Consider the following 20,286-nt stretch of genomic DNA (forward strand, 5'->3'; position numbering starts at 1 on the left):
TAAGCGGCGGAGGCCCGGCAGCGGCGGCGGTCGGCGCGGAGCGGGCCGGGCCGGCGGGAGGCCGGGGAGCAGCGCCGCCCGCCGCCAGCGCGGCGCGGCACGGCACGGCACGGCACGTGTCGGGCGGAGCGCGGCGGCGGGGCCGGGGCGCGGCGCGGCGCGGCGGCGGGCGGCTCTCCTGCTCCGGCGGTGCGAGGTACGGGCCGGAGGGCGGGGGGGTGGGTTGTCCCTGCGCTGCTGCCCAGGCTGCAGCAGCTCCGCCTGGCTGCCCTGCCCCGGCCCGTCTGCGGAGCGCTCCGGTGCTGCACGGTGCGTGGCGCGGTGCGGGTGGCTGCCGGTGCGGGGCATGGTGCATGGCATGGCACGGTGCATGGCAGGGGCACGGCACAGCACGCAGCGCGGTGCTCGGGGCTGGTTGCGGCGCGGCTTGGAGCAGTCCCGCGCTCCGCGCCGTACGGGCTTGCAAGGCACGGCACGGACGTGGTGCAGTGACCCCCGTGGCTGTCTGTGTCCCTTTCCTTCCCCGACTGTACGTGTGTCTGTCAGAGCCGTCCGTACGTCCAGTGGAGGGGTGGCTCATTGTTACTGTCTGCTGTCGGCACTTCGTTCTGGAGTGAATTTTGTTCCGTGTGTTCGTTTATGTGTCTGTGGATCATGCAGGCTCCGTCCCGTGTGGTACCCTAAGGGCCTGTTGTGAGGGAGAGTCACGGAACAGACTGTGCTTCAGGAGTGAATGGCTGTGATGGTTCATCCAGGGTAGTTCAGTGGAGTATAGGATTCATTGAAATATTTAAGCCTTCTAAAGTGTTTGTGTAATAATACAAATTTAAACATAGCCATGTGAGAGAGATCCACAGGTTAAAACCTTCATGCCACAAAACTTTGTGTGTTTACTGTCTTCTGTGCTGCCTTTTCATTCTGGTACGTGTGTCTTGTTCCTCGGCCATGACAGAGGAGAGGTAGGGGCAGCGCAGCCCACTCCTGTTTCGTTTGGCTTTGAGGCTGTGAGTGTCACAGTAGCATCCAAATGCTTTGATGTATGCAGCAGTACCCCTCCTGCTCCTTTTCTCCATGGACGCGCACATCAGTATTTCTTCCCAGGAAAATCTTCCAAGGTCTCTAATCCTTCTCCTTTGTGAGCTCTTCCCATCTGTGTCTATCAGCCAGAGTCCCTTCTCCTCCCCTGTCCTCAAACCAGCTTTGCCCCTGTGGCTTTATCCTTATCTTAACATCCACTCCTAGTCTAGACACTCCACGGCTAAATTATTCTCAGCCAATGGCCAAGAAATTAAGGAAGAGCTGCGGAGATGGATGTGGGACCTGAAGGCTGTCTCCATGCTGCCGCTTGCCCACGGAGCTGGGGCAGCCTGCCTGTAGCATCACTGACTCATCTTTGTTGCAAAGGGACAGTGTGAACTGCTTGCCTGGGCCCTCAAAGATGTGCCAAATTGCATTTTTCTCAGCAAAACAGGGAAGCACTGGCACTGTGAAGCAGCCTTTGGGGATGAGGGGGAGCCCCGCTGGAGTCCCTGTGAGCAACATGTGGGAAATGCTGTAGCTGCCAGCATTGCAGGGACATGCCTGCTCACTTTCCTTCAGAATCCGTTAAGCCTAGATGGTCAGTACAATGTATGGTGATTTTTGTGAGCCAGTTCTGTTTACTGATGTGCTTGTGGAGAGAGCGGGGATGTGTGAGTGCACACAGTTTGGCAGGCTGTGGATTTTTCTGGCCTCCCTTTGAATCTGGCCTGCTGGCATGACGCTTCTATTACTGAAAATTACTTCTAGTGGGAATGCTGAATCACGTACTCCCCATAACCAGGAGATACAGTAGGATGAAGGTATCAGTAATTTGCTTTTCTTTAGTGGTGTTTGTTTTTTTAGTTTCCCATTTTATCTTATGTTCTTACGGCAACCCAGGCAGTGATGCCAGCAGGCTGGGCACTTCAGCATGATTCTTATTAGCAGAATTCTGCTTGATACTCCTTTTACGTTTCCATTTTAAATTTTAACCTATTCTAAAGTCTCTTTATGAAGGGCTGCCTGACAAAAAAATAATCTTTAGTTGTGTTTTGCACCCTTGAGATCTTTCCAGACTGCTGGTTTGTTCCATCCCCATCTTAGTCATCCCATATTGTGCTAGATAAAATTAGCTCCTAACCTTTCCTTATAAATCAATCCTCTGGCCCACTGGCAAAATTTTGCTCTTCTCTGAACTCCATTTGTTGAGGGTGGTAGAAACACCAGGCAGGATCCCGTAGGTTTCCATCCCACCTTCCTCCAGAGGTGGCACAAAGTAAGGGGCAGGTGGCCTCTAGTGGCCGTGGACAGCCGTGAATGTGCCGAAGGGGAGCAGCAGTGCTTGCAGGCTGTGAGCTTTCCATTCTTCAGGAGCAGGAGAGCTGGTAGGTTTAGAATAGGAGAACACACCTCTCACCCTCACCCCTTCTCTCGACCCTACAGCATCAGAACCTTCTAACAGTTGGGCCCCAAGGCCTGCCAGCTTGAGATGCCCACACATCACATCCTGCTTTCACAGGGTGGTGAGTGGGGCATTGATGGAAGGCCCAGTCCCTCTGAAATTTCAAAGCAAGTCCCCAGGGCCCTCTTACTGCTACTACAGCTGTCTGGCTTTTAGCTGTTCAGCCTCATTAGAGTGATGGCTTCAGCATAATTCTGAATGTGCTGCTATGATGAGTAAAGAAAGACTCAGTGCTGGATTTTCCTTCCCTTTTAACTTTGTTTAGGCAGTCGGGCTTTAGTTTTAAACTCAGTATAACATCTTAGAAAGCTGATGTTAATAGAATATATTTTGCACCCAGTAGTTCTCCAGGATTTGGGTTTCTTCCCTTCCAGAGCACAAAATGCCCCTGGAGCCTCCTCCTTGCTTCAGACATGCTTGAGGTTGACCTGAAACAAAGCACATTGCTTCACAACCCTGCTAATAGTTTTAGTTTACTTCAAAGGCCCCACAAGGCATGTTAGTGGCACAGAGGTGAAGCTGAGCATTAGCATTTATTTTGTTAAATTACCTTTACCATTTTGCTAAGTCTTAGGGATTCTGCCTCTATAGGAGCTGCTGTCCAAAGCTCCATTATCTTTTTACCCCCTAAGTTATAGTCCTTGCAACATGTTTTTGCAGTTACTCTGTAGCTGTGCATGTTCTGTTCCTTAAAAATGTTCAATCCTTTCTTTAACAGTGGTGATGCTATGGCCCTGCAAAGTGAGGTTCCCCTGCCAGCTTTTCCCACTGGAATAAAATGTTCCCTGCCTTCAGTTTCAAAAGTATTGCTATTTGTTTTCATGGAATTATACCCTTTTCTTGAATTTATGCAAAAAAAAACAACAAAAAAAAGAAAAAAAAAAGAAAGTTAAAAAAAGACATGTATTAACCTTTTCTCTATGATGAATCCTACAAAAGGGATGGCCTGGATACTGCATTTGCTGTTTAGATGTCTTTCTTGGCAGCCTATTTCTCTTGAGCTGTTGGTGTCATACTGAGGATGAAATTAGTGATGAGTCCAATGAAGTGTGTTTCAGGGGTTTCGTTCATTATGTTTTGACTTGTTCCTGATAATTGGGAAGGTAGAGCAAAGGAACATTCTTCATCAGTGGTCACATTAGCTCTTCAAAATCTTGCCTTACAGATGGCCCTGGGATTTTGGGTTTGAAAAAAAATCTTCATGTAGGCAGAGTAGGCAGGCTGTGGACCTTCTGGAGATCTATAAAGATAGAAGGGATGATGAAGTGGCCTTACTGGTTTCATCCTTAGACAATCTTTAGTGTTTTAGTCACCTGCCTTGAACAGTGTCCCGTGCTAGGTACTTCAGATGAGACAGTAAGAAACCCTTCAGCAGATAGCCAGGACACAGACTGCAATACTTACTCCAAAGCTTTCATAGCTGGAGAATAGCTTGTTCTAAAAGATGGGTTTAACTTCTCTTAATTTTTTTGGTCATAAATACAATTCGTTACCAGAGAGATGGCTAAGCTATCCTCTGACATTGCAGTGCTTTGCTCCTTGATGACATCACTGAAAAAAAATGTTTTGTCAATTTTGAATTCATTTGTATTCTACCCTTGTAGTTTTAACGAATGTCCCTTTTCTTGTGCTGTGAGCTGAGGACACTTTGCTTCTCCCTGTGCTCAAATCACTGTGTATATGCTTACATCTTCTCTGTTCCAGATGAGTTTCTTGGGATCAGTGTCTTCCCAGTGCCAGTCTCTGTACCATCTCCAGTTCTTCCTGTGCAGCCCATGCTACTTAGGCTGTGCTACTGCTGTAGATGGTTTGACCGGAGGTGTTTCTATGTTAGTCTGTATCCCTTGTCAAGTGTAGCAGCTCTTTGCCTTCCTCACCCGTAGTTGGATATTGAGCAGATTATTCCTTTGTGCTGTCCTCAGGGGCTTGTGTATCCTTCAGCCCTGCCACTGCTGACAGATCTGAGAAAGATCTGCAGCCTGAAGGTTGGTCTCTTTGCCTGTAACATGTATTGTTTTGTGTGTGGTGTTTGAATGATGAACTGTTTGTCCTTGTCCTATCTCTGTGGTCTGCACAGCTCTCTCTGTGGTTCCTTTTGGCTTTTTTTGGGATCTGTCCAGTTAAAGCTAGGTGCCACAGTACCACTCTGCTGCTTGCCCCTGGCATGTACTCCCAGCACCTGATCTCTCCGACTGTTTCTTTCCCTGGTGGTCAGTCACACCCCAGCTTTGCACCAGTGTGCTGTTGTAGAGGTGGCTGAGCAGGAAGCTTTTCTTTCTCTTGCACAGCCTGTGGAGGAGCTATATATTGCTGCTGTCTCTATTGGCCCCTCTGACCTTTCAGAGAAGGACAGGATCCCATCTATCCCTGATCAGCTGGAGCTGGTGACCAAAGCAGCATGGGCTGGGCCACTTGCCCCTGCACACTGCTGGGGAGAGGCCTGTCCTAGTGATGCCAGGGAGGTTCTCAAAGGGCCGCTGAGGTGACCTCTGGATCAGGAGCCAGGGGTTTGAGGGCAGTGGCCAGCAATCTCCCACGACATTCCCTTGTCCTGCCCTCTCTCCACAGGTTATGCCACTCTCCAGGTTTGCTGGGTGCCTGCCGGTGAAAGAGAAGGGTTGATATTTTGTCCAGGCCCTTAGGTCCTGAAACAAAATGGCAGCTGGAGAGTCCCCTCCCGTAGGAGATGTCTTCATCGACTTGCAGCAGGTGAGGTGGGAATCCAGCAGCAGGAGCAGCAGCAGTGGGGCTGTCTCTTCCCCGGAGCCTGTGCTCCTGCAGGCTCAGAGCAGGACTGGTGTCCTGGCACCATGCTGCAGTGGGACACAGCCTGCGTTTACCAGGGACAGGTCTGCATGAAGCATGCCCCGAGGCTGCCCACGAGCCTGTATCCTCTCCACACAGACAGCAAACTGTGGCCCAGAAAAGGCCAGAGATTGCTCTGTGAGGTCCCTGTGCCTTCACACGCTGTTGGGTAGGGTATGCAAGTGACAGGAGGAGCTGATTGGCTTGAAAACAGACTGTCCCCATTTGGGCTTGGGACACCTGTGCTAAGGTGAGAGGAGAAGCAGGCTCACCCACAGACACAAAGCTGCTCCTAGGCCATAGCTGAGAACAGGGATGTGAGGAGAGGGATCTCTCAGCTAATGCTGCCTTACTCCCTCTTTCTGCCTAGCAGATTTGTCACAGTTGGGCCTCCTCCTGTTTCCATGGAAACACGGGAGTCCACAACAGCTCCGCGCTGGCATTTCGGCTATATTGATGGAAAATTTTACCAGCTGCAGCTGCTCAGGAGAAAGAAAGAAAAAAAGGAAGGGCAGGGGGCACCTGGTGATACTCATGTCAGGGCACTTCCACCAGCAAAAGGCAGAGAAGTTCCCATTGCCTGAAACAGGAGGAAAATGGGCAGAAAATCCTGAAGAAGGTATCCAAGAGGAACGGGGAGTCTCTAGATGTGTGATGGGGAGGTGGGAAGGCACAGGGTGGTCACTGACACAAGGGCAAGGATGCTGTCTCCCAAGGGGAAATACAGAGGAGGTCTAAGAATGAGAGAGATGGCAGACTGGGCAAAGGGAAGACCAGAGAGCAGCAGTTAAATCTGAGGAGAGAGAAATTCCAGCCAAACAAAAGCTATGCGTTTCCTCTAAATGGGATAAACAGGCGCTGGCATATTCCTTTGATACCTGCCACTCGAGAGGTGTGAAGGATCACTAAGGTATCCCTGCAGAGTGTGCCTTGGAGCGTGATGGTCTGTTCTGGCACTTGGTTTTGTGCAGAGCTGTGCCTCTATGTGAGAAATTATGCCCCCAGGCCTGTTGTATGGAGCCTGGTGCTCCTTAGCAAGCCAGCACTGTTGGAAGGGCAGGAGGATCTAGAGGGCTTTAGAGGTCTGCCGTGTTTGATTCTTACCTGGCGGTTTCTGTGCAGGGCAGAGATGACGCAGAGAAAGCCTCTCCTGGTGCCGAGGACGATGAGGACTTGGATAAGACTTTGTCAATCGAGAGATTTGGGGACCTGATAAGCAAGTCAGCATCAAGCAATCTGGAGAAGCAAAGTCGCAGCTACAGTGAGAGAGATTTTGAATGTATGTAGGTTTTGAAACACTGTACCCCCTTCCACCCTCACCACCAGCCCTCACTCAATCCCACCTGCCCTGCAGCCTTGTGACAGGATGGCAGATTGTATTAGCCTGCTCTTCACTTCCTTCCTCCAGAGCGTTCCCAAGGTGCTATGTACACACAGTTTAGCACCAGTGCCCACGGCCTGTTTCCAGTCTGTTCCTGTTTTCTCTGTCTCCATGGGCATAGCTACTGCACAGCCCACCCAGCAGCTGTAGCTCAGCCCAGGGTGTTCGTTCACCTCCTAGACCAGCCTCTGAGACCTCTGCAGTTACTTCACCAAGTTGAAATTTCCAGTTTAATATATTTTTTCTTCCATGTGGCTGCAAAGAAACATCCAAACATGACCAGAAGCCAGGCTGCCCTCCCCAATCTGAAAGCAGATGGCTCCAGTCAGACATGCCTGTGTATCTCTAAATAGCACTCAAGAATCCATCGGGCTTATCTGATCAAAGCAAGGAACTGCAAAATAAAAATGGAGTGTGAATTTAAAGTGCTGTAGTTATCTCACCTGAATTCATTTGAGCAGCATATCTATTCCTCTATCTGCTCTTTCACGATGAAGGCAGCTGATCTGCCCAAAGTCACTTCAGGTGTTAAATGAGAATGTACCAACAAGAATGACCATAAGCTATTGCCTGGTGTAGGTGGGTTATGTTACTTTGTAGTAACAGCAGTGAAGGGCAGGAAGAGGCCCCTATCCACCAGCCTGTTTGTGTGGCAGACACGTAGCAATGGTTGGGAGATTTTCCCAGTCTGTGGCTCTCCACAGACACATTACTGCTTCTTTTCCAGCTTGGCTTTGATGAGATACAACCTTGGGAACATTATGTCCCAAGTACATCACCAGGCTGTTTTCTGCTTGGCCACTCATTTCCAATGGCTGTAATAAAAGCTTGCTGGTAAAAGCCTGTTACTGTAGTGCACCTCAGCTGCTGTTTTTTTGCCTGTGTCATTTCTCTACAGAGGCTCCATTCAAATAACACTTCCCATCTGGGCTCACATGGCTGCAAGGTGCTGATAGCTTTGCTGTGGGTTGAATTCCTGTCCTGTGCCCGCAGGACCTACCTGCTCAGAAGCTCTGCCTGTGTGCACAGGTGTGCTGGTTGGCTTGGAGGACATGGATGATCTGCTTGAGCATGCATGGCAGAAGCTTTTTGAAAATTTGACTAGAGATTTGTACTGTTTGGGGTTGGGGTTTTTTCCCTTATTAATAGGAGAATCATTTTCCTTTTGTAAGAATCAAGCTTGTTTTCCTTTGAACTTCTGATGTGTTTCTGTTGTCTAGGGCTACATCAACCCTGGTTATCAAAAGTTTTATGCAGTTTGTATTCATACAGCTGGAAGATCTAGTTAGGTCATTAGACTTTTAAAGATAACATACCACCCCATAGAGGTGAATGTTCTCTGGGTTTAGAAATGTTTCCTGTTCTAGTCAAAGCCAGGAATTCCTATATCTAGGCTCTTCCTTCTGGGCTCCCTATCTAAATTACTTTCTCATATCTCTTGTATCAAGTTCACCAAGAAATGTAATCAAACATCTGGGACACTAGTTTGGCAGAAACTTTCCATACAGGCAGGCAGTGCAAGGAGGGGAGCATGGAGGGAGGGCAGGGACTGGATGCACAGGAGGCCAAGGAGGAAGAAGAGGGAGGTATGAATCCTTTTGTGTTTGGAAGAGGTGTGTTTTTCTCACTTCCAGACCACATCTGTGGAGATGTGATCAGTTGACCTGAGGAGGGCTGCGTGCAGGGGTGAAGAGAAGAGCAGTGCTCCCCTCTTCTGTGCCAGATCACACACCATCACTGCCCTTCCCTGCAGCCCAAGGCTTCAGTTTCTTTCTGAACTAAAACATAAATGTTTCTGTCTTGGACTGAAGTGAACAAGCCAGAATGGAAAGATGGGCTGTGTCCTCATCAACAGCTTTGTGCTGTTGAAGAAGCAGCATGTGTATAGTTGGGGGTCTTCCTTGCTTCTTATATTAGAAATTCATGCCTGACCTACCTGTGGCATGCTATGGAAGTACAGCTGCAGGACAGGAGGGTCTGTCTTCCACATCTTGTGAATGAAATAGGGTACACCAGTTAAGTCAAAGAAAAAAACACTTTTGAGAGAAAAGTGTTTATAAAGTGCCCAAACTCTTTCCAATGTGCAGATGTCTGACCATTCTAAATCTCCTCTAATCTTGCCACAAGCTGCTTCTTCTGAACCAAGGGGATGTGTGAAATATCCCTGCTGTTCCCAAGGGGGGAAACAAGGAAGAAAAGACTTGAGAAACCAAAGGAAAGGAAACATGACAGCAGAACAATGAACCTGCCTGGCTCTCCCAGGGAGAAGGTTACAGGCTACATTGAAAATGTCCTTTGAAGGTAGTTTTCACTATAAACAGATTTTGCTGCCATGTCACAGGAAAGCTGGGAAGGAACCAAATCTAAACCATCTGGAAACAATTGCTCAGGAAGAGCTGCTGAGCAACACCCCCTTGCCAAGTGGCTAGTGCCCCCTGATTTCAGCCTCTCCGGGTGCAGCCCCAGGACCTGTGCATCCTGCAGACTGTCTGTGGGAGGCTTTATGCCTGCAGCTAGCCCTGGCAGCAATGGTTTCTCTTTCTCTCACAGTGAGATGCTGAGCTTAGTCAGTTCCCTGCCTGGTGTGTTGCCTTTGTTTAGGATTGAAGGCTCAGAAATGCCCTTAATTTCTTCTCCTTCTGTAATTCCCATGACACCCAGGTCAAGTCTGTATGAATTTCTCATTCTAGATTAGTTTAAAGAAAAGTCCTTCTGCCCTGTTTCTTTACCCTGGTTTTTAAAAGACAGCCTCCTAACTGAACCTGAATTTCAGAGACTGGTACAACACATGCCCTCAAAGTAACTGGGATTTGGACTTAGGTTACTTCTGCACTGTTGTTCCTGTGGCTGTGTAGGAGGAACTTTCTTTCAAAGCCTGGGGGGATAAATAAGCTACGTCTATTCAACTCAAAGAAACATTATGCAGAAAAGAAATAATTATCAATTAGGATGGAAAAGACCTTTAAGATCATCAAGTCCAACTGTAAACCTAACACCAAGTCCATCACTAAGCCATGGCCTAACTACTAACTAAAAAGTCCCAAAAAAGTTTGTAAAAGGCCCAAATTATGCTTGTTTGAGGATGCAAGAAACATTTCCCCATGTTTAGGAAGGAATGTTGCCTGTGGCAGGTCACTGCAGCTCTGCACAGCCATGCAAATGGCTTTTGGCAAAACAGGGAGAGTGCTGCCTTCCCCAGGGCAGTGGAGTTGTGTTGGGGTAGTTTGGCATTGCACAGGGGCTGTGTCCCCACCTATCCCAGGCTGGACACAGCCTGCTGCATCACTGAAAGAGCTTTGCTATGTCCCTGTGGGCTGGTGGCTCTCCTTGCCCTTCCTGGCCCTTGATCTTCAGACCATGCTGTTTCCTGGAGGGGCGCCTGGCAGGTTCCTCCCAGCCTCTTCCTGCCCCTGACTCTCTTTTTCTCTCTCAGTCCACCGCCAAACCTCGCACCACATCCATCATCCCCTTTCCACTCACCTCCCTTCTGCCCTCAAGTTCCAAAAGAGGCCACCCCGTGCCAGCAGAAGGAAAAAAAGAAGGAGGAAAAAGAAGAAAACCTCAATACCTCCCTCAGAGGTGACCCCCACCATCCAGGAAGAGGACGAGGAGGGAGAAGAGGAGGAAGAAGAGGAAGAAGAAGAAGAGGAAGAAGGAGAATCTGAGGCAGAGGAGGTCCAGAAGAAAGAAATCTCTGCAGAATCTGAGGCTGAAGCTCGTGGGAAGGTCACATCCCCTAAGCTGGAGTCCTCAAGCAAACCAAAGGCAAGGCCAAGACATGCCTATCTGAATGGGGCTTGGAGTCTGGAGGGAGGTTGTACGAGGGTGCCAGCACATATGCTGATCAGGGATAAGAAGTTGTAGCTGTGCAGCATTGTGGGAAGAGGGTTTTTGTCCTTGCCTAGTAGAGATGTAGGACAGTAATAGGTAAGTCATTGCTTGGTGTGGGTGCAGGGGTGGGTGTGCATGAGCATTTTGGTGCTGTAAGACCCATGGGGGAAGATCAATGTTTCAGTTCTTAGGTTTTATTTGTATAGTGGAGGGCTCAATATGACCAGTCCTAGGGTATGGGGCATGTGGGGAAAGTCATTGTGGCCCATTTTGGGGAGGATCTGTGTGCCAAGGATTGGGGTGAAGGCTTTCTGCCCAGCTCTTGCTGTCAGGACTGTTGTCTCTGCAGTTCACTGTTGGCAGCGATGAGGAGGAGTCCAGCAGCACTCCGGCGGCTCCCGTGCAGTTCCACGTGGAGGAGGAGTGTGGCATCCTGTCCCCCATGCCTCGCTTTGCTGACCTGCTGCAGGACAAGGGCCCTGCCTCTCTCCACAGGTAGGTGAGCAGTGCCAAGCTGCCTGCTGCTCTCCCCAGCTCAAGGTCACTGCACAGAGTCTACCTGTCCCCAGGGGCAGTGGCTGTGCTTAGCCTGAACTTGTCTGCTGAGTCAGAAGGGACATGGGCCCCAGAGGGAGAGCATCGGTGAGCAAGAGGGCTGCTCTCTGATAGGATGATGATTCCATGGGACTTCTGCAACCTCCCTGGGTCCATGGGATCCCCAGAGTGCAGGGTTAGAGGCACTGGGCTGCACACCTTGTACACCTGGAGTACTTCAGGTGCACCTGGAGTTCCCTTCCTCCCAGCTAACTTGTGTGTCATGCTGAGCTGCAAGCTGGGAAGCCCCAGGAGGGGACGGTGAGGCCGTCGACTTGGGTGTAGGTCCCTGACACTGGGCACAAGCTGATCCCACTCTGTGGTAGGGAAGAGGAGGAGCAGAAGGAGCAGCCTTCAGGTTTTGCAGGAGACGACTCCTGGCCCTGCTCCTTCTCAGGGACTGCTGGTCAGGGCTGGGCCATGGGACCCCAACCCCTGAGGGCCACTGCCCATTGTCATTCACCCTGCTTACTACTGTCAGTCTCTTTGGTTCCTACAGCCCCCCCGGGCCTCGAGAGCGTCTGTCACGTGGGTGGGAGAAGCGCAAGGCCTGGGGCCAGGTGGCGAGCGGACAGCGGGTTACCTATGACTTGAAGGAGCGGATGTGCATCGGCAGCATGACCACCCTGGAGAGCGCGGCCTACCAGCGCGTCCCCACCGACGAGGCCGAGGCCCAGATGTTGGCGTCCGCTGACTTGGACGGCATGAAAAGTGAGGCTTTACAGCACTACCTGCGTTACCAGTGCATGTGTCCCTTTGTCCCGTGCTTCTCTTTCTCCCCTAGCAGCCTCAGGCATGGTCTTCAGCCTGCCACAGCACCTGGTCCTCACCTTCTTGTTCCCCAGATCCTTCTTTTCCAGCAGTGTCTCATCTGTCAGCTTTGCATTGTCCACAGCAATGATCCTCATGTTTTCTGCATCACTATTCCCACCTACCCCATGGGTGCCTGCTCCACCACCCACCCCCCGTCTTCTCCAGTTCAGGGTTCCCAGTATTTCCCTGAGACCCAGCTCTCTCCTCTCCTGACACACTTTCCCAGCAATCAGCCCTCTGTGTGACACGCTGCCAGCTCTGCTATTGCAGAAAACCTGAGGTGAGGAGCCTCCCCTCTCCTCTGCTCTCCTGGCAGGGGCAGCTGCCTCCTCTGGAGCGCCTCAGAGGGGGACTGCCCCTGTGCGTGGCACGAGGACAGAGACAAGAGACGTCATGGAAATGCACGCTCCGGGCCTGAGGACATGGAGAATTCAATAGGTTGCTCTGCAGGCTGGAGAGGGAGGGAGACACCAGAGGCGAGTGAGGGAGAAAAGCTGTGCTGCTCATGCAGCCTGCCTGTGCCCGGGCCACGGGTGCTGCATCCCTGGGCATCTGGCGAAAGAGCCCACAGAAAAGCGTGGACCCTGCTCTGGAGGAGCTGGTGGGCAGCCCCCCACGGAAGCATCCCTGGGTGGAGCCAGTCTTCCTGGAACCTCGTCAGTCCTCAGAGCTGCTGCAGCCGGCACCTTCATGCCCCGTGAGCAGGGGAGCGAGGCACCGGGGCTGGCCCCAGGGCTCTGGTGAAGTCCCCCCAGGGGGACAGCTTGCTTTCCACACCTCAGCCTGGCTATCCTGGCTCCTCATCTGAAGGCGTGTCATTCATGACACCTGACCCCTGACCTTCACAAGGACAACATGACAACCCTTCAAGAGAGAGAGAAGCCAGCAAAGGAATCAGAAGGGGGCAGCAGCCCGGAGGTAGTGATAAGCACCTGTATTCGCAACTCAGTCGGCTATGAAGACTTTGATGAATTTGCCTTCAATTTTGAAGACTATGATTTATGGGAGGCCATCAGAAACCATCTGGGCTACCCAGGCGGGGAGCCCACCTGTAAGTACCAGAGCAGTGACCTCATGGTTGCAGCTGTAGATCAGAGCCCCCAGCTATAGTGCATAACTCCCTCCTGTGTTTGATGTCTGTACCCTCTCCATGTCAGGTTGATCTTCTGGTTTAGAGGAAGTACAGTTTACCCCACTGTGTGTCTGGGGACACCAGAGGAGTTGCGTGATGCCTGTGTGTCTGCATGAGGTCTTAGTACCAATGTGTTGTAGTGCTGAAGTGCTTTCCTGTGTGTCTTGCTCAAGCAGCTCCAGAGGCAGCTGCATCTTGCTCTTTGTGCTTATCAGGATGTGGCCCATGCCGTGGGCAGAGGAAAAGTAGCTGCTCTGAAGTGTGTATAAGGACAAAGAGATTTTCCCTTCCATTTGTAGCACAAGGTGACAGTGTGCTGCTGCTCTTTTTGCTGGAATTGAGTCGAGGTGCAAATCTGACAGTGGAGGTGGGTATCAGGTTCTAGCTCTGCACCGTAGCCTAATTGCCCAAAGGAAAAAAAATAACGTAGTCTTTGTATCTGCATGCTTGAGCGTGGCTGTGATACTAGCTGATGGCTGGCTGGGGTGCCTGGATGGGAGAAAAGAGGAAGAAAGGAAGCAAGAGTGGGAAAAGAAGGGAAGGAGAGAATAGGAATCTTGAGAGTCAAAAATGTCTTCCTGTTCTCTGCATCTGTTTCTGTACCTTCACAACCCTTGCAGAGAAATCTCTGAGCCGTCTCAGAGACCGTGCAGAAACCAGAGCCTCACTCCCATCTCTCACAGGGGTCCTTCCTTGGTACATGATGCTAAAAGGTGGCCCACCTTGGGAGTGATACTGCTCATAGCCATGGCTCATGGGTGACTGTTCAAATGTCCTCATCTGGATCATGTGTTAATTTTTCAAGGGATTTTCGGAGTGCACATGGGGGGGGCGATGTCCCAGAACTATCCCACTGAACAGCTTTACACAGAGAAGTGCGAAAGCAGAGTGATTGTAACAGAAGCTCAGGATGCTTTAGTTCACCTTCTACCTCTGCCACAGACTTTGATCTTGGGCAAAAAACTTAATTTTCCCTGTCTCTTAGTCCCAGAATTATGTTCTCTTTTTCATCTGTTCCATCTTTACATGCCTTCAGGAAAAGAAGTCTTCCTATGTGCTTCTGCGGGACCAGCTAGTGAGGATTAGCTTCTGGCTGTTACAGTAACAAGTCTGCTACTTGTTACTGTAAATTGATAGAGCATAAAATAGTAGCAAAGTTCAAAATAGAAACCTGGAGCAAATTGGTCCCATTAGCTATCCCAAGCTGAATGAACTGTAAATTAAAAGTGTAAAGAAATTGTTCCATGTTCACCTTGGAAAACATGGATATTCTTGGGAAGGTAGAAGGGGCAGGTCACTCTGCAAGGTGTGATAGTGCATCACTTACAAAGTGGGGAAATTGAGCTCTCTAGTAGTTAACACTTTCATTGATTGCTACAGCTAATACTGTAGGTGCACTATACAGTCAACTCTTAATTATATCTGTATAATGAATTCACATTCTGGATTAGTCCTGTAGAAAGGTATGACAGGGTGAGACATGGCTGAGACACCAGAGTCTATTTTGTGCAGAGCCAGTTCATTTTCAGCCAGTGCCACTTGCCCAGCTATTTACTCCATGGCAATGCTTCTTCCAGGACCAGCTCAGATCCAGGAGGAATATATTGAACAGAATGGAGTCCTTGATCTCCTTGCATTCTTTTAAGTGTCTGGAGCATGGGGAGTGCTGGACCTGGACACCTGGTTGGCAGCAGGGATGAGCTATCCCTATCACATTGGACTTAGCATCAGCCAGGAGAGACTTGGACAGGACAGTAGCTTTTTCCAGAAGCCAGCATGGGGCTGTGTCTTACAGTATATTGATTAGCATTTCATTTAGTCCGGTTTTAAATATTTCAAGAATCTGAGTTTTAAGTGTCTTTTTATAAATTTCAAGAGTGCAAGTTTAAAATATTTTTTGTCTTGCTATACCTTAACTATTGGGGTGGATGGGCAGTGTGCATTGTCCTTGTGATGCCAGGATAGCCGGTTGCTCTCTAGTACTGATACAAATACTTGGATGCCTCTTTCTGGTCTTCCTTCTTGTGGATTGAGGAGAATGAAAGGAGGGGAGCAGGAGCTATTGAAGGTGTAAATTGAAGGCAATTGTGTGCTAGCAAAGGCATTCTTGGGGAAGACTTTAAGCAGTGCAGTCATATTTGCCATATTCAGATTTAAGCTGGTGGAAAAGGAACTTGCTCATCTGAAGAAATCTGACTGTGGAAGCTAACGTGACAAGATCATCTTCTGGAAGAGACTGTAGGAGATGCTGTGTGGGAGGGTGACATACCAGTTCATTGTAGTGGAGCTACCATAAGAATTGCTCTCTGTCCTCTGATGTTACCACTGTCTTCACACCTGGGGAGCACTGAAGAGGAGCTACAACAAGAGCAGTACTCCTTGGGGAGTTTGGCTTCAAGCAAGGACAGACATATGCTCTCAGCATATCACCCTTTGGTCTCAGTCTAAGATCCTGTCCTGAATAAGGACTTTAGGTGCTCTCTTGAGCTGGACTTTCACTGGGGAAGGCACCAATCTGACAGGACACAGAAAGAGTCTCTGTAGAGCAGCCTGGAGCATTTCAGCTGGGTTCTGCATGGGACACCCAAAGCCAGTGGTTCTCCTAAATTAAGACCAGGTGCCCACCCTGCTCCTATGATTTGTAGCCCCCAGATGGCATCTCAAGAGCCACAAACATTACCAAGGAAGAGCAGCAAAGTAAATCTCCCCTTAGTCTGCTGTAGGTAGGACTCTGAAGATGTGCCTTCACCAATGCTCTCTGACCCTGCAGCACTCTGATTCCTGTCCCTGTCAGTGGGTGTGGGAGTCATTGGAGGTGCTGTCAGGAAACATGGCTCCTTGCTTTTTATCTGTCCTCCAGCTGTTGTCTGGCTAAGACTAGATACCTGTGGATGTTTTCTAGGGTTCTTGTTGAAGAGCACTGTGTAATAAGTTGTCATTGCTGAGAGGAAAGCTTTCTGTCTTCTGTATAGCTGGGTAGAGTGTACTCAGGCCCCAATTTTCTAGGGACACAGTGAGGAGTCCCAAGGTGCATAGGAGAATCAGAAGCTGCAGGGATTGGAGCAAAGGTGCTGATACCAAGATCATCTCCGTGGTGGACTGCTTGTTTCATGCATGAGCTCATACTGAGTGTGCTGAAGTGGCTACTGTGCATGCAGGAACTGAGAAATCCATGTGAAACTCCATGGAAACCCCACACGTGCCTGGCTCCCAGAAACGTTCGTAGTGGTTATTGGGCCATTATTGGCTCCTATTGACATTGCAGTGCAGTAAGTGGAGCAGGGAGGAGTCCCGACATCAGCAGGACGTGCATCAGCAGGGCAGCCAATGGGGGAAAATGCCCTGAGGCTCAGTATTGATTCATTTTATATTTAATTTAGTGACCCAGATTTCCAAGGTGCAAGGCCATGGTATGCCTGGCCTGATGCTGGGTGTGTCTTTCCATGCCAGAGGTGTACAGATATTTTTCTGCAACATCAAAGAGACCACTCAGACTTAAAACCCTGTGCTTTTTACTGTCTCTCATACCCTGAAAGCTGCAGGTCTTGAAGCTAAGTGCAGAAAGACATATGCAAGCAGAACATTCACCCCAGCCAATGGAGAGCTGCCCTTGCTCTGTCAGGGAGAAGACCTTAGCATTGTCTTAAAAGCACAGCCAGCAAGCCTCAATGGACCAAAGCTGAGCAAAAGCCCTGATTCCATAATCTAGTTGGACAAGCCTGCCCATCCTGAAACCAGGCTCTGAGGGTTTCCACATTCCTGTGGGTTGTCCATGCTGAGAAAGATACACTTGCTGTCTCTGGGCGGCATCCAGGGAAATTCTCCCTGGCAGGCTGTTGCCCAGGTGCTGTTTCTCTGGCATTGCAAAAAGGCTAGCATTGTGGCTGCATTTTGGTGGGCACTGGCTAGCCAGCAGCACAGTGATGGGTCTGTAGAGCAGCCTTAACAGCCTCTCTGGAGGCTTTGTGAGGCTTTGCCTCAGCCAGCCAGTCTCTAATGCAGACCTTTCCGAGGGCATTACAGCAGCACTGCGGATCGACTTCACTGCCAGCCTCCGAGCCAGCCCCAGGCTGCAGTGTTATTCTACAGTCTCGTCACACAATTAAATAAAACAGACATTGATATTTCCTTATGTCTCCCAGACCAGCAGCTAAATATCTTTCCCTTTCACTGCCCTTTATGCTTGCTGAGCACCAGGCCTTCCCCTGGTGCAAGAGGTGAGATCCAGCCAGGTGCCTGCCTTTGCTGTGTGGGTGCGCAACTGTGCAGGCAAGGCTGCAGGTTGTGTTTTGTTGGGGGACTATGGGGAGGATTCCCACACCACTTGCTTGAATACCATGAGTAAAAGAATTTATTATGATGCCCCAAGTGTATGCACAGCCTAGGAAGAAGCCTTCTTTGTGAAGAGGTTAGCTCACAGACATCTGGAAGAGATGGAAGTAGGCAGATGAGGCAGAAAGGATCTTCAAAGTTCTGGAAGATGATGGTGTGTTCTCCAGCTGCAAGGGCTTTGATAGCATAAGTTAATGAGAGAAGGACATGCTTGGATGTGTTTCCCTGCCAGACAGTGTGTATCCACTAGATAAATTGGTGGCCTTTTTTCCTTTCCTATGTCTTCAGGCCACCGCTTTGAAGATAACCCGGGTGTGAGGAGGCATCTGATGAAAAAACCATCTCGGAGTCAGATCACCAGGACAAGCAAAAAATTAGCATCAACTCCATCTGTCAAGAAAAAGAAGAAGAAGAAGAAGTTGGATAGAAAGCCCCACGAGGTATCCATGTGCTGTTCTCCCACACTTGTTCAGAAACCATAAATCAGGACTAGAACATGCAATTTATAAAGTGATAAATGTGTTTCAGTATAATTAATTATTTACATGACCTTGAGGGTGACATTTCATGCTATTATCTATTACCATGAGAGCCGAAAATACACTTTTTTCAATATAAGGGGAGATTTCCCTGAAACCACAAAGCTTTGACCTCAGGAAGACATTAAAAGTCACAGAAATGGTGATGTTGTTGTGGAAGTTGGCAGCACAGTAACATCTCTATCTCTGGTAAGTGTGGGAAATTTAGGGGGAGACCAAGAAGAAGGCAGAGGACAAAATTGCAGTAGTTTGGTAGAAAGGGATGCAGCATTGCATCATTCTGTCCTTTCTGTCCACACCATGTGACCTGGAGCTTTCTGCTGCTCCATGTGCTGGTGGAAGCTCCTGCCATGCTGTCAGTGATCTTTATCCTGGCTGCTTCTGTGCAGTAAACCTCTGGTTAAACTATGGCAGGTTTGTTCCAGTAGCACGTCAGACCAGGCGGTACCTTGTGAGGAGAGCTGAGATTTCCTGTGTGCTGCTAGTAGAGCTGTATGCATCTCATGTCCTCATAACCCACACTAGGTATTTGTGGAGCTGAATGAGCTGGTGGTGGATAAGAACCAGGAGATGCACTGGAGGGAGACAGCCCGCTGGATCAAGTTTGAGGAGGATGTGGAGGAGGATACAGCAAGGTGGGGGAAACCCCATGTGGCTTCACTGTCCTTCCGCAGTCTGTTGGAGCTCAGGAAGACTATTGCACATGGTGAGTGAGGAAGAGCAGACCAGGGTTTGTCTCATGCTCTAGGACAGGTTTTGCTGGATAGGTCCCTCACTGGAGGCATGAAGCAGTGTCTGTGTCCAGGCTTCATGTAGGGTGTGTGGAGAAAGACATCCTGCAGCCTGTTTGCCAGGGCTTGCATTACCTCAAGGGTGCCTGTGTTGGTTCCACGCTCTGCTTTACTGGTCTCAGGCACGTGGAAGCTGCAACCCCCAGCTGTGCCTTGGCCAGCAGGCCTTGGACCCATCTGTGGTGTGGAAAAGCAAGTTTGGTCAGAGTGGGAGACTGAAATGAAAGGAGATACCAGAATTGCCACTGCATCTTGGAGCTTTTGGGTTCTCTTGGGGCAAGGGTTTACAGAAAGGACAGTTGGGCATTTCTCGGCTGATTCTGTACCCCAATCAAAGTCTGGCTCCTGGTGAAACAGCTGTGTCCCCATAGTGTGAATGCAATGGGGAGCATTGCACTCTAGGAGCTGGGCTCTTCCCCTCATGCTGGCAGGTGCCGTCCTCCTTGACTTGGAGCAGACCACTCTGCCTGGCATTGCTCACCTCATGGTGGAGACCATGATCATCTCTGACCAGATCAGGGCAGAAGATCGAGCCAACGTGCTGCGTGCTCTGCTGCTGAAGCACAGGTGGGTGGCTATGGATGTGGGCTCTCAGGGCCCGGGGGTTATCTGTGAGCCCCAGGTGGCAAGGGAGGCAGGTCCCCTCATGGCCACCACTCTCCCCCTCAGCCATCCCAATGATGAGAAAGAGGGCTTCTTCCCGAGGAACCACTCCAGCTCCAGCATGAACTCCATCGTGGGAAACCACCATCACAACCACACCACAGACACATGCGTGCCCCTCATGGGGGAAGAACGCATTGAGATGGCTGACCCCAAGGCCAACGAGACTGAGTGCAAGGAGGTGAGGGTGACCTGGGGGCTTACTGTGTCCTTTACCACACTCTGGGGACAGCTGCTGGCTGACAGCAGGCCATGGTGCCTGCCTCTGAGCCCCTTTATGGGGAAACCTTGTAATTCAAGAACTGAGCTCCCTGCATCACCTGGAGCGCTGGAAATAGGGTCACTGCATTATGATTTTGGTACCTAGTTTTGGCTTTGCACTGTATGCAGATGTCTGCTTGAACATGTAATGGCAGAGCAGCTCTGGCACTTGCAGGGTGGCCTTTGCTGTGAGGGTGCCTTGCTGTGAAGCAGGCATTGGGTGTGCAGCCAAGGCAAGCCCAGCTGCATTTGTGCAGTGGGGTGCAAGGCTGTGTAGGGAGACCAAAGCATGGGGCCTTCACCCTTACTTATTTGTATTCTTTCCTGGCAGAAAAACCCTCATCTTCATAACTCTGAGGGCCATCGTAAATACTTGAAACTGATGGAGAAAATCCCTGAAGATGCAGAGGCTACAGTGGTCCTTGTGGGTAAGAGGTGGCATGTAGAGTCCCCCAGTGACTAGTGCAGATTCTGGTGTGGCCCCAGCAGTCTGTGCCCTCACTCCTGGGGGATATTTGGTCATCTCATACATGTTCAGCTGGGGAGTGAGCCTGGTACACTCCCTCATTTGGTGATGGTTCATGTTCTGTTTGTGTATAGCAAACATATGGCCTGCCAGGGTACTTCTTTTCCTAAATTAAGAAAGAGGTTCATAGACACTG

The 20,286-nt window shown here is 50.0% G+C and overlaps 1 protein-coding gene across 5 annotated transcripts in view; it reads left to right on the top strand.

Annotated features, from left to right (window-relative positions):
• The first annotated feature begins 82 nt into the window (after positions 1-82).
• The window catches only part of SLC4A3 (solute carrier family 4 member 3), a 33,262-nt gene continuing 13,058 nt past the window's right edge, over positions 83-20,286 (top strand). The window contains exons 1-11 of one of the 5 annotated variants that reach the window (XM_021526270.3): positions 83-196; positions 5,051-5,191; positions 6,410-6,566; positions 10,102-10,433; positions 10,849-10,994; positions 11,593-11,804; positions 17,659-17,810; positions 18,435-18,615; positions 19,132-19,267; positions 19,370-19,544; positions 19,956-20,052. In XM_021526270.3, the coding sequence (XP_021381945.1) occupies positions 5,138-5,191; positions 6,410-6,566; positions 10,102-10,433; positions 10,849-10,994; positions 11,593-11,804; positions 17,659-17,810; positions 18,435-18,615; positions 19,132-19,267; positions 19,370-19,544; positions 19,956-20,052 (1,642 nt within the window). In that variant the 5' untranslated portion in view covers positions 83-196; positions 5,051-5,137. The other 4 variants (XM_021526271.2, XM_085585036.1, XM_021526275.2 and 1 more) reach the window with 4 other exon arrangements.

Source organism: Lonchura striata, chromosome 7, assembly GCF_050655825.1.
Source record: "Lonchura striata isolate lonStrDom1 chromosome 7, ASM5065582v1, whole genome shotgun sequence".
Taxonomy (NCBI): domain Eukaryota; kingdom Metazoa; phylum Chordata; class Aves; order Passeriformes; family Estrildidae; genus Lonchura; species Lonchura striata.